Source organism: Setaria viridis, chromosome 1, assembly GCF_005286985.2.
Source record: "Setaria viridis chromosome 1, Setaria_viridis_v4.0, whole genome shotgun sequence".
Lineage (NCBI taxonomy): Eukaryota > Viridiplantae > Streptophyta > Magnoliopsida > Poales > Poaceae > Setaria > Setaria viridis.
This window is the reverse complement of record NC_048263.2, coordinates 3597075-3609745: the sequence shown is the minus strand read 5'-3', so window position 1 is coordinate 3609745 and position 12671 is coordinate 3597075. Positions and strand designations below refer to the sequence as shown.

Sequence of the window (12671 nt, the reverse complement as noted above, 5' to 3'; positions counted from 1 at the left end):
GCAAGTGTCGTCGTCCCATGCATATCTCGTTCTGGCAGTTGTTGCTGAGGATGCTGCTTCGGAGCTGAGACCAATTCAGACACACTCATCTCGTGCCGGTAGTAGTGATCCCAATGCGTTGCGTGACAGCGAGAGAGAAAAAGGAACGGATGACGTGTATACACGGTGGGGTACACGGTGGCTTCGTGGCTAAGGTCGATGTTAACCAGCACTACCGACCTGCCGTTTACGTGTCACAACCTGCAACCCGCGATCCTGCACGCATTGCGCATAAGCATTCTGGAGTTTCTGACTGCTTCAAAGTTCAAACACACACGTATAGAGATTCATAAGGTTTCTTTTTTTCAGCATCTCGCGTCGTTGGGGCGCTTTCTCCCCAAATCGAGCACGTAAAATGGCAGCTCAACGCCCGAAAAAAGCAATTAAGCTACTCCCTTTTGCCCCTGTAAGGGCTTTTCATGATGGACAAAATCACAAAATTAGACGGGGTGAAAAGTCTTTCATGACCCTCACTGGAAGCAGCCGGACAGCCTTTTTTTTTTCAAAACATCATACAGATGCAAACGCTCGCAAACACACACGCACACTCACCTCTTACAAATATACGCACACAATTCTATCTCCACAAGGATGAACCTTAAGATTGACGAAGTTATCAGTGATGTCTTACTATCGACTGAGCCAGACTAGCTCTTTGATTGGCTCCATCAATGGCTGGGATAACTTCTGATTGGCCAATAACTTTTTATTTGATCAGCAGTTCAGCGCACAATTAATGACTAGGCTAGCTCAGGTTCATTCCTAGAAATCGTTATACTTCGAAATAGAATTTTAAACACTATAAGTTCCTATATTTAGGTAAGAAAGGTGTAAATTTTAATAAGTCATGTAATCCTAGGACATGAGATGGTAACATAGCTGCATAAATTTTTAAACTTCAGTATTTGTTTTTTCCCAACAAGATAGCTGTCTTTATACCACGAGTGGGATTTCTAAAACGATGGCATACCTCTCAAATAAAATATGAGAATATAAACTCAGAATAAAAATAATTATTGTGACCCAAGAATCAATCAATCTGTTAAAGAGCCTCTACCCTGATGGTTAAACCACCTGAGTAGCACCAAGTAGGTCCAGATTTGACTCCCCGTGGAAGCGAATTAAACGGATCTGAAATAAAAAAAATATAAAAAAGGGAGAGGCTTCCCTACTAATTTCGGTAAAAAAAATAGATTAGGCTAATTAACCGAACTACTCCAAATATATATTTTGCCGATACATTCGAATAATTAAATGTCTCACAAGTGAAACCAAAATTTTTCACAGATCCGGCACCATTTACTATAATCATTGGTTGATACAATAGCATATTTCTGAAAGCGAGGTGGTGGATGAAGTATTGTCTACGAGATTTATGTTTCTCTAAAGATGACTAACTACATGCTTAGCTTCGTTGGGATTGATGAAGCAATAGAATTTCCGTTGATGCCCGATCTATGCGCGCTCCCAGAAGCCACAACCCGGAACTACTGGAACTGAACGAGCTGCTGGTAGAGCAGTTGGACGTGCGCACAGTACTGTGGGAGATACTGAGGCTTTATACGATGTCAAATTAAACAAGTTCAATGATCCTACAGGATGCTAACCCTTTTAAACTGGGTAATCTAGATTTGCCGTTAGATGGCTGGTCCACGCGCGCTCCCACAACCCGGAACAATTGGGCAAGTTGGTAGAGCAGCAGTTGGACGTGCGCAGAGCGTGTGGGAGATCGCGGCCGCAGAGGCTGGGGCATGGCATGTGCGGGGCGGGGCGGGGCACGAGGAGGTTGTCCCGGCGAGGGGACGCCGCCCGCTGTCGGAACCCGCGCGCGCCACCGCCGACCCATCCGGCCCGGAAAGATCCATCTCTACTGTGGCAAGCTCGCGTGCGCGCACAGTGGGTGAGTGTGTGTGTGTGTGTTTTACAGCCTCATCAGATTTGGCCGCATCCGCTTTATTCCCTGCCTTCGTGAACCCCCTTTTTTTTTTCTCCCAAGCTCATGTGGCCCTGTCACCACCTCCGGTCACTAGTCGTCACTGTGCTAGAGTGCCTGCATGCCATCGCCACAAAACTCCATTGTTTTAAGTAGGAATATAATATTCTGGCATAAAACTTGAGATGCCGAGTTGGATTTCCACGGGAACAGCAACGTGACTCCACTGTTTGCCTCTTAACCATTATAGTTTGTAGTTTCCTCATGTCATGTACTCGTGTTGCCATCGTCCCACTAGCTCTAACCACAATCTCGTTACAGAGTTCACCATCATGACATGCTATTATCCACATTTAATCCAATACCGTTTAAAGTATTTCTCCTTTTCAAATATCATTGTCTCCTGAAAATGTGAACAATTGCCCGATCTTGTAAACTCGTTTTTTATAAAATGGAAGTGTTTAGGTGGACTTTCTTGGCTCCTCATTAATTCTTAAAAAAGAAATGTTCTGGCTGACTTCAACTGTGCAAGTTGCGGCATGCCATTGGTTTTGACTATGGGGGTGTTTGGGAGACAAGGGCTAAACTTTAGCGCTGTCACATCGGATGTTCGGATGCTAATTAGGAGGACTAAATATGAGCTAATTACAAAACTAATAGCAGAACCCCTAGGCTAAATCACGAGACGAATCTATTGAGCCTAATTAATCCATCGTTAGCGAATGGTTACTGTAGCACCACATTGTCAAATTATAGACTAATTAGGCTTAATAGATTCGTCTCGCGATTTAGCCTAGGGGTTGTGTAATTAGTTTTATAATTAGTCTAGGTTTAATACTGTCCAAACATTTGATGTGACGGGGGCTAAAATTTAGCCCCCTCCTCCCAAACACCCCCTATGCTGGATTGACTTTTCACTTTTGGATATTAGTCTGATCTAGCCATCACCAACTTTCCTTCTGGCTTTTGGTCAAGACACTGACGCATTGTGCTTAGTTTTACTGTTAGAAGTGGTATTATATTGATCACAGGTGGGGTGGGCAATCCTTAAGCACAAAGAGTAATGATGGTTGCTCATCATGGTGGTACATGCTGGTTTATACTATAGCCGTTCTACACACACAAAGATGAAGTTCATACATGCACGGTCCCCCCTTGCACGATCAATCATCATCTGCAAATGTTTGGTCAAGTGCTCCTGGCTTTTATAGGAAATCAAAGGTGGTGGTTCAATCATCAATGAGTCGAGATGCAATCATTCGGACAGGTGGGTGGTGACAATAGTGTACCGAGTTGCAATACAGCTAATCAGGCCGTATGGTCCGCTTGCATTATTTTTACCACCTCTTTGCGTGGTAAAACTAGGTTACTTTTGACACCTGCTGCGCTTGCCTGCTTCTACTGCATAAGCTACTGCTTACCTTCTAAGACGGTGGCTTACCCGGCCTGGAAGTACGCATTTCAATCCGAGCTTCTTTTTACCTACACAAAAGTTGCTATACGCATGATAATCCTCTTTATTAAAAGAAAATGTTGCTATAATTGTTCGAGAAAATGTTGATGTAGAGCCCTGCTGCTGGGGCACCAGTACCACTTTGCCAACTTTTTTTTTTCTTTTGGTGTATAACAGTACAAGTAAAGGCAAGAAAGAAAAAAATAGGAATTTTAAAGTGCATGTTCCTTTGAAGAATTTTCTACCATTAATTCATAAAAGAAAATTAAAGGAGGAGGCAGAGAGCATGTGACTTCAACGAAAATCAGCAAACAGAAAGACAAAAAACCCGTGTATGTTTATTGCGGGTGCACATAACAACGAGAGTCTGTTTGGTACTCTTTCCGCTTTTGATTTTCTTATGAAAAATGGTTTTCAGAGAGAATCATTCCTTGATAAAAAGAGATTAAATTCCAATCTTAAGAAGAAAATGTTTCGTGCAAGAAGTAAACATGAGAAACTAGATTTTTCACTTCATTTCAGAAAACCACCTCAAAGAAATCAACCCAAAACCATTTCTCTAAAATAATATATGTTTGGCGGAGCTCCCCTACATTCAATATGGGAGCTGTTTTGAAAGCTCTACCAAAATACTCCTACAACTTTCTCCTCTCCTCTCCTCTCCTCTTTGCAGCTTCCATTCGCCGTTTCTTTGTTTTTTTCAGAATTTCTTTCGAGTTGGCGGTGGCCGTGTGCTTATTCAAACAGCGCGCCCAACGCAGGGTGTAAATGCAAAGGCGGAAGAGTACTAAATAAAAAAAAAACAGAGAGGGCGCGTGCCACGTCATTGGGCGGCGCCTGGCCAGCGGCTTTGGAATCGTCGACCACCTTTCGGCGCCCAACCGACCCGACCCCGACCCGTGCGGTCACCTTCACGGCTTCACCACCTCCCCACCTCGCCTCCCTCCCCGTCCTTTTCCCTCTCGGCCCTCCCTCTCCAGCGTCTCTCCGCGCGGCATCGTCGGCGCGGCTAGGGCGAACCCAGGCGCTACACCGGGCCTTCCCCTCCCTCCGTCCGGGCCACGCCTCCTCCCCGCCCCAGGCCCCGTGCACTGCTCCCGTGCGCCGGCGTTGGAGAGCGCGGCCAGATCTGCGACGGCCGCCGGCGTGGGGTGGAGATCCGTCCCGTCCCTCCCGACCTGTGCTTGATTGATCGGTATGCAGCCCTAGCTTGCTTGCTGGTTTTGCTCCGCGTAAGCCTTTCCTTTTGTTTTCTTTCCGCTGGAACCCTGGAACCAAAATCATTCGTCCTTGGATTGGATGGGTCGCTCGGATCGTTGCGGATTTGTTTGCTGCGCGGGTAGGGTGGTAATACTGCTTGTTTGGTCCCAAAACCCGATTTCCTGGGGGTTCAGCTGGAGCCTCCTATGCCCTCATGCTGACCCGCCCCCTGATAGCGTACGCTGTGCGATCTCAAGTTATAATTGTGGTATCAGCCGTAGATGACCCAAAGGGAAACGTGGTTAGCGCTCACGTCCATCGATTGGGTCCCCTTTGGTACTGCAGCATTGCTGCGCTGCTAGCTCTCCATCCCATTTAATGCTCCTGATTTGATCTCTACCTGGTTCCGGGGTATGATCCGCGGAACGCAGGTTGATTGAGGGAGGGTTTTGAATGGTATGCTCAAGAGTAGCCAATAATTGTTTGGTTCTGCTGTATGACCAGCGCCTGATTGTCCTGTGGTACAGCTTGATGGCCTGGTTCTTAGGCTAAGCTTTGTGTTCGATTTTGCTGGAGGCTGGCAAAGCGCCGCAATCATGTTCCTCTTACTTTGGGTTTTAGTTTTTTTTTTCTTTCTGATTATGAGTGCGATTGTTTATGCTTCATGCATTCGTCTCCTGCAGAGCAGAAATGGCGGATGTGTGTTTCTCTACACAGCTCATCGATGGAGATGGGGTGTTCAACGTCTCCGGATTGGAGAACTTCATGAAGGAAGTTAGCTTGGGTGAATGCGGGCTCTCATATGCTGTTGTATCAATAATGGGCCCGCAAAGTAGTGGTATGGGGTTCTCTCCCTTCCATTGTTTCGATTCTGTTTACTGGGAACTTCCTTATGTCTGATCACACTGTCTTCCTCATTTCTTGCAGGGAAAAGTACACTTTTGAATCATCTTTTCCGCACCAATTTTAGGGAGATGGATGCTTTCAAAGGAAGGTATGCTACTATTCCTTTATATTTGTCAGTAGAAACTTTCTTACCTCTGTTGCAGCCTGCTCGTGTAATTTAACTAGCATTTTTTGATATGTTCAGGTCGCAGACAACCAAAGGTATATGGTTGGCGAAGGCACAAGACATTGAACCATGCACCCTTGTAATGGACTTGGAAGGAACTGATGGAAGAGAGAGGGGAGAGGTAATAAAAAACGAGCATACCTCCAATTTGGAAGTCATTTGAACGTGTACTAGATCACAGAAGCCATACACTTAGACTCATCTTGTTCACATGGCCCTTTTTTTATAGAAAGAGTTTTTTTTTAATTCATTTCACATGTCTGAAGTGTCCTGAACTTTGGTAGGGCATCTCATATAAGCCTGTTGTAGACTTAATATTAATAAGCCTTATAATTTGATGCATGTTGTATCCCCGCTTCATCTTTTAATACTATGATATTTGAAACTGACCCTTATGGTTGTTTATGGATGTCCAAAAGTTAGATTTTGTGCTATGGAGGTCTGACTAAACATTGTGCTGATGCCTAATTCGTCTACATAATATTTCAGGATGACACAGCCTTTGAGAAGCAAAGTGCTTTGTTTGCTTTGGCTGTTTCAGACATTGTGTTGATCAATATGTAAGTTTGTTTTTACTAAGTGATGGTTGTTTGGTCTATCATTCCCTTGCCCAGTTGAGCAAATGTTTTGTTTTCCTTTCTAGGTGGTGTCATGACATTGGCAGAGAACAGGCTGCAAACAAGCCTCTTTTGAAGACAGTTTTCCAGGTAAGGTGGTACGAGTAATATCTTTGATGTAGCTTCTTACCCTACTATTTTGTTTATGCTTGATTGTAAGTGGCATGTCAGGCATGTATAACCCCAGGATTTTTTCTTATGTGTAGGTCATGATGAGGTTGTTTAGTCCTCGCAAAACAACATTATTATTTGTTATTCGTGACAAATCACGGGTAAGGGCTTGCTATTTTGCAATATAGGCTGCTTAGAACTATGATACGCGCCAATCAACTGCCAGATTTTATTTATTTTCAAATTTAATTGTTTGTATGTCAATTAATATCAGCTCTTTCTGGTTTCTAACAGACACCCCTAGAAAATCTTGAGCCAATTTTAAGGGAAGATATTCAGAAGGTATGTGCTTACTCGATATTCTGTTTTCTATTGTGCCATTTGTGTTTTCAGTGGCCTGAGCTGTTCTCATTTTGCTGCAGATATGGGATGCTGTTCCTAAACCCCACGCCCATAAAGAAACTCCACTTAGTGAATTTTTCAATGTAAAATTCATGACTTCAATCCTTCTTCAAAACATGTCTTGGTGCTGGAGTTATTCACAGTCAAGTGCATTTGTTTTCCATTGCAGGTACAAGTTGTGGCGCTATCCAGTTATGAAGAAAAAGAGGAGTTATTCAAAGAGCAGGTTGGTGTTTATAAAGTGCAAATCACGGAATGTGTGCTCACTGCTGATGCTGCTAGGATTGTGTCTAATAGCAAATCTTTCTTTCTGTAGGTTTCTGATTTAAGAGATAGGTTTCAGCATTCTATTGCTCCTGGTGGACTTGCTGGTGATCGGCGTGGTGTTGTCCCAGCTTCAGGTTTTTCATTTAGTTCACAGCAATTTTGGAAAGTCATTAAGGAGAACAAAGACCTTGACCTGCCTGCTCATAAAGTGAGTACCATCCATTTTTTTTCCAGTTTGAGCTCTCAGTACCATGTATACTCACATATTTTATCCCACAATTCAGGTTATGGTGGCTACTGTACGTTGCGAGGAAATTGGTAATGAGAAAGTTGCCAGTTTTACAGCCGATGAGGTGACTATAATGCATATTATGCTTGATTTATAGATCGTAGACAAATGCATTCTCTGATTCTATATTTTTTTTACGTGTAGGAATGGCAACAATTTGAGGAGGCTGTTCAACATGACTATTGTCCTGGGTTTGGGAAGAAGATCAGCAGCCTTCTCGATAGATGTTTATCAGAGTGAGTTCATTAGTTCTCTTATGAGTTATGAGTAATCTGCTATCTTGTTGTGGTATTCCCATGGCTTAGAAAACTTAGGTCAATCCTGACCAAGTCTGTTCAAGATAAAATTCTCAACTCTTTGGATCCAACTAATTACTGCAAAACAGCAGAGTCCATTGCCAGGTCCTGGTTTAAGTCCTTGTCTATTTGGGTATCCCTTTTACTGTTAAGTGCTAACAATGATAAACTTGTCATGGCAAGCTGGCTTGTGGTCTGAGGCTTAGTTATTAAGAGCGGAACGGACCAGCATTTTGACCAGGAAAATCACGATCCAGGGCCCCAGTCAGGGTTTGGTCTTGCTGAACCACCTTAAAAACCAATGGAACCCAGTCAGACTGCCCGGTTTGAATCCCAGTCTGGGCTAAGTGACTATGATTTGCGACTTTTGAGGTTCAAATGAGGAGCACTCTGTAAAGGATATCCATTTGTTGTAGATGAATTATGTAGTTGATCTGCCATTAGAGTTGAAAACCATACTCATTTATTGGCATAAGTAATGAAGTATCCAGGAAAAAATTCCTTAACTTTATGATTATGTTCTTTCATCGCAGGTATGACATGGAGGCTATTTATTTTGATGAAGGTGTCAGAAACTCGAAAAGACAACAACTTGAGTCTAAACTCTTGCAGGTCTCGTCATTCTTCTGAATTTGTTATCTCGAACACACTGAATCTGTTTTATGAAATAAATTGCCTCTCCCCAGTTAGTTACTACCTCTGTCCATAAATATATGATGCTTAGGACAAGCTAGTTGTTCAAAACGTCATATATTTATGGACGGAGGGAGTACATTTACTGCCTCTGTATATTGATGTCCTCACCTGGTGATACTTCATCCGAATCTGAATGTATGATGTTTTCGGATGTGATAGTTTTCATGGGTAACTCTGGCTATTTTCTAGCAAACTATATGCTGGTGTAACTATGAAACTATAGTATGGTGAAGTTATCTTTGATTTGAGGATATATTAAGATCACTTTCATTTGATCAATATAGGTATAATTTTTCATATTGTTCTATTGTAGTCAAAGTTACTTTTCACCAACTCATGTCCAAATCAACATAGATTTATGGTGTAGGTCACAAATCCGTTAATTATAGCAGACCACCTACCTAATGTGGGGAGCAAATATTGATGCTCATCTCCAGACTGTGGCGTGTTTTTTAACAGTTTATTGGAAGATTGGAAGCTTTTATAACAAACTGAAACCTAAATTGTGTCCTACAATGTTCTTGTTCGTTTGTTTGCCTTCCATTAGTTTAATTGTTTTTCGTATATTTGCTTATGTGATCCCAAGTTTCCGGCATGAATTTTGCCTTCTTTTTTTAATTTATTCTCCTGTTCTACTTCTTGTTTCATTATGTTGAAACCAATGCCTTTCTTGTCTCTATAGCTTGTCAATCCTGCCTATCAATCTCTTCTGAATCACTTGCGGACCAGAACTTTAGAAGCATTTAAGGAGTCCTTTGACAAGGCCCTAGAAAAGGAAGGATTCGCTGCTGCAGCTCGTGATTGTACTCAGACTTTCTTGGAGAAGTTTGATAAAGGATCTGAAGGTATGTTTTCAGAAACGTTAGTCATTACTTGTTTCTTGTCTTGGCTAGTGCTCCACTTCTGTAGAAATATGCTTATGTTGGTTACCAGTTAGATTAATTCTGGGCTATGTTGTAAACATTGATCTAGACTTGAAGTGGGGGGCAGTTTTTATAATATAGCAGTGCACCGTCCTAGGTTAGAAGTGCACAAATTAACTACCTGCTGATATTCCCTGGTGTTCTCTGTTCAAATATGATAATTTTTCATTCAAATTCTTGAAATGGTTTTGTAAATGTACCAGCCCGCTGACTCATGAAAAAGGTCATAAATATATTTACAATGGAATAATACAGCTTTCTTTTTGGTGTTTCAGCTTTCTATAAAAGATTAATTGAGACACTATTGATTGCTTGAGGCTGTATAGCTTAAATGACTAATTACACTAACTGTAATATTTGTTAGCTATTTCTGGATGAAAAACTTTTGCCTAAACTCTTGTTCTGAAGGATGTTATTTGTCAATTTGCATCCTTATGATCCTTTTCGACCTAAATCCATATCTTATTACATACATGCATATTCTTTGACAGATGCTGCTATTCAACAAGTGAATTGGGATACCTCAAAAGTGAAGGATAAGCTTAAACGTGACATTGAGGCACATGTAGCTTCAGTTCGAACTACTAAATTATCTGAAGTTTGTGCCAAATATGAGGTTGGTCCCAGTTTGAATTCATTTGTTTAATGTCACGGCGCAGCACAGAGAATCCTTATCTAATCTTAGATATGTTGTTTCAGGCACAACTTAGCAAAGCTCTGGCAGAACCAGTTGAAGCTCTTCTAGATTCGGCCAGTGAAGATACCTGGCCAGCTATTAGAAAGCTTCTTGAGCGTGAGACGAAAGCTGCTGTGTTAGGTCTTGAATCTGCTGTGTCATCTTTTGAACTTGATGAAGCAACTGAGAAAGAACTGCTTGTGAAGCTGGAGAAACATGGAAAGAGTGTAGTTGAATCAAAGGCAAAAGAAGAAGCTGGGAGGGTCTTGATTCGCATGAAGGACAAGTGAGCTGCTCTCCGTATTGACAGTTGACATAGATACAGACATCTTCTGTGCTCGGACTAAACTGAAACAATTTTACAGGTTCTCGACACTCTTCAGCCGAGATGCTGACTCTATGCCCAGGGTGTGGACAGGAAAGGAGGACATAAAAGCTATTACTAAAACTGCTCGTTCAGCTGTATGTCAAATGCTAATTTTAATTATATAATTGAAGCATTAAAGGATTGTCTTAGGAGCTGAATCATATTCATTCTACCATTTTGCTGCAGTCCATGAAGTTACTTTCTACAATGGCTGCAATTCGATTGGAGGAAGATGGTGACAACATTGAAAATACCCTTTCTATTGCTCTTGTTGATGCTGCAAGACCTGCTGGGACTACAGATAGGAGTATCCAATTGTCTGATCCACTTGCCTCCAGCTCATGGGAAAGGGTAAGGAAGCTGTGTTTTTACATGTCAAATTTAGGTTTCTCCGGTGAAGCAACGCTCAGTTTTTACCTAGCAGTTTCTTTAAGCACAAAGCATATGTTTTACTGAGATGCCAATATGCCATTCACGAGCAGGTTCCCGAGGAGAAGACTTTAATCACCCCTGTGCAGTGCAAAAATTTGTGGAGGCAATTCAAAGCTGAAACCGAATATACAGTCACTCAAGCCATAGCTGCCCAGGTATCTCCACTTGTTCCATTCCACCAGTTACCTGATATGTGCGCTATGAAAACCTTATGTGGCTGTCATCTCAAAGTCATTTATTTTATTTATTATTTCTGAAAAAATTGGGAAGTGGGATCCATCCACTTAAAATATACTGCATGAGAAGATATATTCGCTAAATATTTACTGTTACCTTGATCAGGAAGCAAATAAGAGGAATAACAACTGGCTGCCACCTCCATGGGCACTTGCTGCAATGGCTATCCTTGGATTTAATGAGTTTATGACATTGTTGAGGTATTTCTTTTGTCTGCAGAAACTTCCATGGATGTCACTTGTGGTATTTTCACATCTGACCTGGCTAACCTTTTTTACTTCAATAACAGGAATCCACTTTACCTGCTTGTCATATTTGTGGTTTATCTTGTTGGAAAGGCCATTTGGGTGCAGTCAGAAATTGGCAGGGAATTCCAACATGGATTTGTGAGTATTCAAACCACTTTCCTGTTAAACCCTTTGTAGCACCGGAATGTCGTCTAATTTGACTTCTTGCTTGCGCCGTCACGCAGCTTCCTGCCATCCTTTCACTGTCGACGAAGTTTGTTCCCACTATAATGAACATCCTGAAGAGATTAGCAGATGAGGGTCAAAGACCTGCAGCAGGCCCAGAGAGGCAAAGAGAGATGGAACTCCAACCAAAATCCACGAGGAATGGTTCTTCATACAGCAACGTGACCTCAGCAGGGTCATCCAGCGTAACCACTTCGGAGATCGGACCCGAATACTCAAGCCCGGTTGCGCAATGATCTAGCAGATCTTTAGCTTTTGGCCGAAAACCAACCCTAGCAGTTGAGGCAGCAAAATGGCTCTGAGCCTAGAGATAAAATGGCTGAGCCTAGGAGATTGAGGTGCCTTGCAGTTTTTGTAAGCTTGCCCTTCCCAAACAGACGCATGGTGATGAGGTGGCCTTTGGCCACCGCTGTTATTCAAAGGAGTCTTTTGGGGCTGGGGGTTGTTTGTAAGAGCATTGTAGAATGACTTTCATTTCATTTTTTTGGTTTATGTAACATGATATATGATGGTTGTATAGAAGATTTGCCAATCAGGCCAGGGGGAAAACAGCAGTGCATTTTACACAAGCTATAGTTGGCTGCATTGTTGCGACATGCATGTAAATGTGTTGAAACTGCCATTGGATTGCGTTGTATCACGAGTTTCGAAATAATACGAAGAGCTGCTTTTGTTTCGTGACCTGTTCGCTATTGAATGTTCTACTTAGGCTTTGCTTCTGGTGTAAAAACCCGGTTTCTCGTTGGCAAAAGGCGAACGAAGTATGCGTTAAAACAAGTAAACATCTCGTGTAGGCCAACGACCAAGAGATTGATTCCAGTATCTTTTTTCCCTGACACGTTCATTGCCGAAAATGAATTTGTTTGTCTCTACCATTGAAATATGCATTAGCAAACTCGTATGGATGGTCAGAAGAGCATCGCAAAAATCTCCAAATAATTAGAATGTACTATAATCTCTATACATTGAGAAATGTAGCAGCTGTAATAAGCTTATTCCTTTAAAAAACTATTACGGCACATGCCAAATCTTGAACCTCAATATCACACTTTATTCAAGTTCACATAGAGAGCATCTAGAGCTCTTGAACAAAACATGCTATATAGCACCAGTGTGACCGACAGTTTATTTTACTTGTTAATTTTATTGCGTGGATTAAGCTGCATCATCGCATTGATCCATACATTC

General features: G+C 42.1%; 1 protein-coding gene across 2 annotated transcripts; it reads left to right on the top strand.

Annotated features, from left to right (window-relative positions):
- The first annotated feature begins 4351 nt into the window (after positions 1 to 4351).
- Positions 4352 to 12159, top strand: LOC117850168 (protein ROOT HAIR DEFECTIVE 3). 2 transcript variants are annotated; one of them, XM_034731984.2, is made up of 23 exons: positions 4352 to 4620; positions 5314 to 5463; positions 5553 to 5619; positions 5716 to 5818; positions 6187 to 6257; positions 6341 to 6404; positions 6521 to 6586; positions 6720 to 6767; positions 6848 to 6910; positions 6997 to 7053; positions 7144 to 7302; positions 7379 to 7447; positions 7528 to 7619; positions 8213 to 8291; positions 9058 to 9220; positions 9790 to 9914; positions 9998 to 10260; positions 10340 to 10436; positions 10528 to 10692; positions 10824 to 10928; positions 11116 to 11210; positions 11300 to 11396; positions 11483 to 12159. In XM_034731984.2, exons 2-23 carry the CDS (start codon positions 5316 to 5318, stop codon positions 11717 to 11719), a joined length of 2433 nt encoding a protein of 810 aa, XP_034587875.1. In that variant the 5' UTR covers positions 4352 to 4620; positions 5314 to 5315; the 3' UTR covers positions 11720 to 12159. The 2 variants fall into 2 exon arrangements, with proteins under 2 accessions (XP_034587875.1, XP_034587868.1); XM_034731977.2 differs by having other exon boundaries at positions 5309 to 5463.
- Positions 12160 to 12671: the final 512 nt, after the last annotated feature.